The following is a 2,443-nucleotide window of genomic DNA, read 5'->3' on the forward strand; positions in this document are numbered from 1 at the left end:
AAATTATACTGCAACTTCAAATTCCAGTTAAAAATTCCGTTATTTTAAGTTTTAATAGTTTTGGCCAAGAAAAGTGATGTTTCCGACCATAGTACACTGGTGGGGGGAAATGAAAAGTCTTATATCGAGGGAGATTTATTTGATTCTGATTTTATTTTGATATTTTCATTACTTATATATTATTTTAGAAAACTATCTTAAGTATCTAAATTTTGTGTATGTATGTATGTATTGCAGCATATTCTTTATGCTGCTTGATATGTTTTATGCTATATGTTGTTTTCAAATGTACAATTTAATACATGTGTGTGTGTGTTTAATGTTATCTTATCTGATAGTTTATGACTTGTGTTTTTACATACATCATATACATATGTATGTACATATATCCGATATATATTTATATAACGTACAAAGAGTAAAACTATAAGAGGAAACTCTATATATTCACTTATATTCATACATACATATTTACCCACGTTAAGTGCATGCTAATTTTCTTTTCGCGTTTTATCCGTACTGCGAATAGACATACATATGTACACACGTACTTATGTACGAGTACATACGGGCGCATTATAAGTACATATGTACATAGATACATAGGCGGAAACACATCTTGTAAAAAATATACCCCGGGTACAAATAAAATAAAAAATTTTCATAATCAAAAATTTGTACAATCGTGTATCGTCAGATATGTATGTATGTAAATACACATACTACTATATATTATATATTGTGCAAAGTCGAAGCGTTTTTGTGCGGTCCAGTGTTTTTCATAGTTTTTTCCGAGTGTTTTGAGGCAGCTTTGGCTAAATTTGTTTCCCCTGTAAAAATCCGTAGTGCGTTTCTGTAAGGAATCGACAATATACTCGATTATAGTGAAGTCATTTTGATTCGATCCAAATTAGTCGATTGATCGAGAATGAGTGTTTCTGTAAGCATAAGTCGACAAAATATGAAACAGTGAGAGAAATGGAACGCCATTCATGTTTGAGAAACTATTATTGAGAAAAGTAAGCATTATTGAAATGTGTGCACAAATATTTAATTATTATTAATAAATAAAAATTGATTGTGTTTCAGCTATGAGTTTATTGGTAAACACGCTCGCCATACGGCATGACAGAAGGAATATGTTGCGAATACAAAGGCGCACTTTAAGGGACTCGACAGATCCATTCAGCATTCCCGAGCCGCGTTTTCTTGAGTTATTCCGCTTCAGCAGAACTGCAGTACGGGCACTCCTTGTGGAAATCGAGCCTTTTATGGACACAGCAGTAAGAAATACATTTATTCCAAACTCCATTAGGTTATGTGTAGCGCTGCATTACTATGCTACAGGATCATTTCTTAGGGACGTAGGTCAGGATTTTGTTTGCCCTATAAGTAAGACCATGGTAAGCCACATAGTGCATCAAATTACAGAGATTTTGCAAAATCATATGGCGCAACGTTACATCATATTTCCAACTACCTTAGAGCAGCAGAATATTGTGAAGCAACGGCCAGTGAAGTGTTATAATCTTGAAGATTAATGGTTATTTATAGCTGGCTTATGTTTATGTTCACTTGAAGGTTCTTCACTGCTACTGGATTTCCTGACATCTTGGGAGCGATTGACTGCACTCACGTCAAAATTAAGAAGCCACCACAGGCAGTAGAACACTGCTACATTAATCGAAAAGGATATTTTTCCAAAAATGTGCAATTAGTGTGCGACTTTGATTTAAATTTCCTGGCGTGCTTTGCAAGATATGGGGGAAGTACGCACGACGCCTACATATGGGAAAGCAGTACACTAAAGTCCCATATGCTGAATGAGTACACTGCCAATGGGTCCACAGGATGGTTGCTTGTAGACTCTGGATATCCGTTGCAGCCGTGGCTAATGACTCCATTCAGAAATGTAGAGAGTATTAGTCAGCAAAGCTACAACGATTCTCATGCACGAGCTCGAAATTGTGTGGAACGCCTTAATAGAGTTTTAAAAAAAATATTTGGGTGCCTTTCCCAAGACCGTGGCCTAATGGTAAACGACTCATTTGCAGGATCAATAATTAATGCATGCTGTACGCTACATAATATTCGAAAGATATATAATTTTCCACTTCCTGAAGTTGATCCACTTGAAAACTCTCCGCATGGAGACAATGGTTCATTACTTAACATTTTACGAAATACTATTTTAAGAAACCACTTTTGTAGTTAATTCATATACAGTGGTGTTCAGAAAAATATGAGGAACCCTCCAAATGATACTGTTTGCAAATTATGTTTAACTCTTTATTTTTTATAATATATATTATAATAACAGTCGATTGTAGTGAACATTACTGTCCTTCCGGGAATAGATTTCAATGCAACAACAATTGGAGCGGGACTATGTAAACCCGTTTGAAGCAGCTACTGCTATTAGTGTACATACGAAAAACCTTGG

General features: G+C 35.2%; 3 protein-coding genes across 3 annotated transcripts in view; 2 read left to right on the forward strand and 1 right to left on the reverse strand.

Annotated features, from left to right (window-relative positions):
- Nucleotides 1-88: 88 nt before the first annotated feature.
- On the forward strand, nt 89-2,215 carry LOC108969211 (putative nuclease HARBI1). The gene is made up of 3 exons (XM_018933752.1): nt 89-1,019; nt 1,090-1,519; nt 1,582-2,215. The coding sequence occupies exons 2-3, from the start codon at nt 1,092-1,094 to the stop codon at nt 2,213-2,215; spliced, it is 1,062 nt and encodes a 353-aa protein (XP_018789297.1). The 5' UTR covers nt 89-1,019; nt 1,090-1,091.
- The window catches only part of LOC108969221, a 29,741-nt gene continuing 28,501 nt past the window's right edge, over nt 1,204-2,443 (forward strand). The window contains exon 1 of the mRNA XM_018933800.1: nt 1,204-1,283. The gene's annotated coding sequence lies outside the window, so the exon portion shown is untranslated. The remainder of the gene's footprint in view (nt 1,284-2,443) is intronic.
- LOC108969212 overlaps nt 2,217-2,443 on the reverse strand; it is a 1,699-nt gene continuing 1,472 nt past the window's right edge. The window contains exon 6 of the mRNA XM_018933753.1: nt 2,217-2,264. Coding sequence (XP_018789298.1) covers nt 2,217-2,264 — 48 coding nt within the window. The remainder of the gene's footprint in view (nt 2,265-2,443) is intronic.

Source organism: Bactrocera latifrons, unplaced genomic scaffold, assembly GCF_001853355.1.
Source record: "Bactrocera latifrons isolate USDA-ARS-PBARC rearing strain unplaced genomic scaffold, ASM185335v1 scaffold_244, whole genome shotgun sequence".
Lineage (NCBI taxonomy): Eukaryota > Metazoa > Arthropoda > Insecta > Diptera > Tephritidae > Bactrocera > Bactrocera latifrons.

Excerpts from the sequence above, each read along its gene's own strand:
- LOC108969211 (XM_018933752.1), top strand. The coding sequence starts at position 1,092 with ATGAGTTTATTGGTAAACACGCTCGCCATACGGCATGACAGAAGGAAT. Across the intron at positions 1,520-1,581 it reads GTGAAGCAACGGCCAGTGAA|GTTCTTCACTGCTACTGGAT; the intron begins GTGTTATAATCT and ends GTTCACTTGAAG.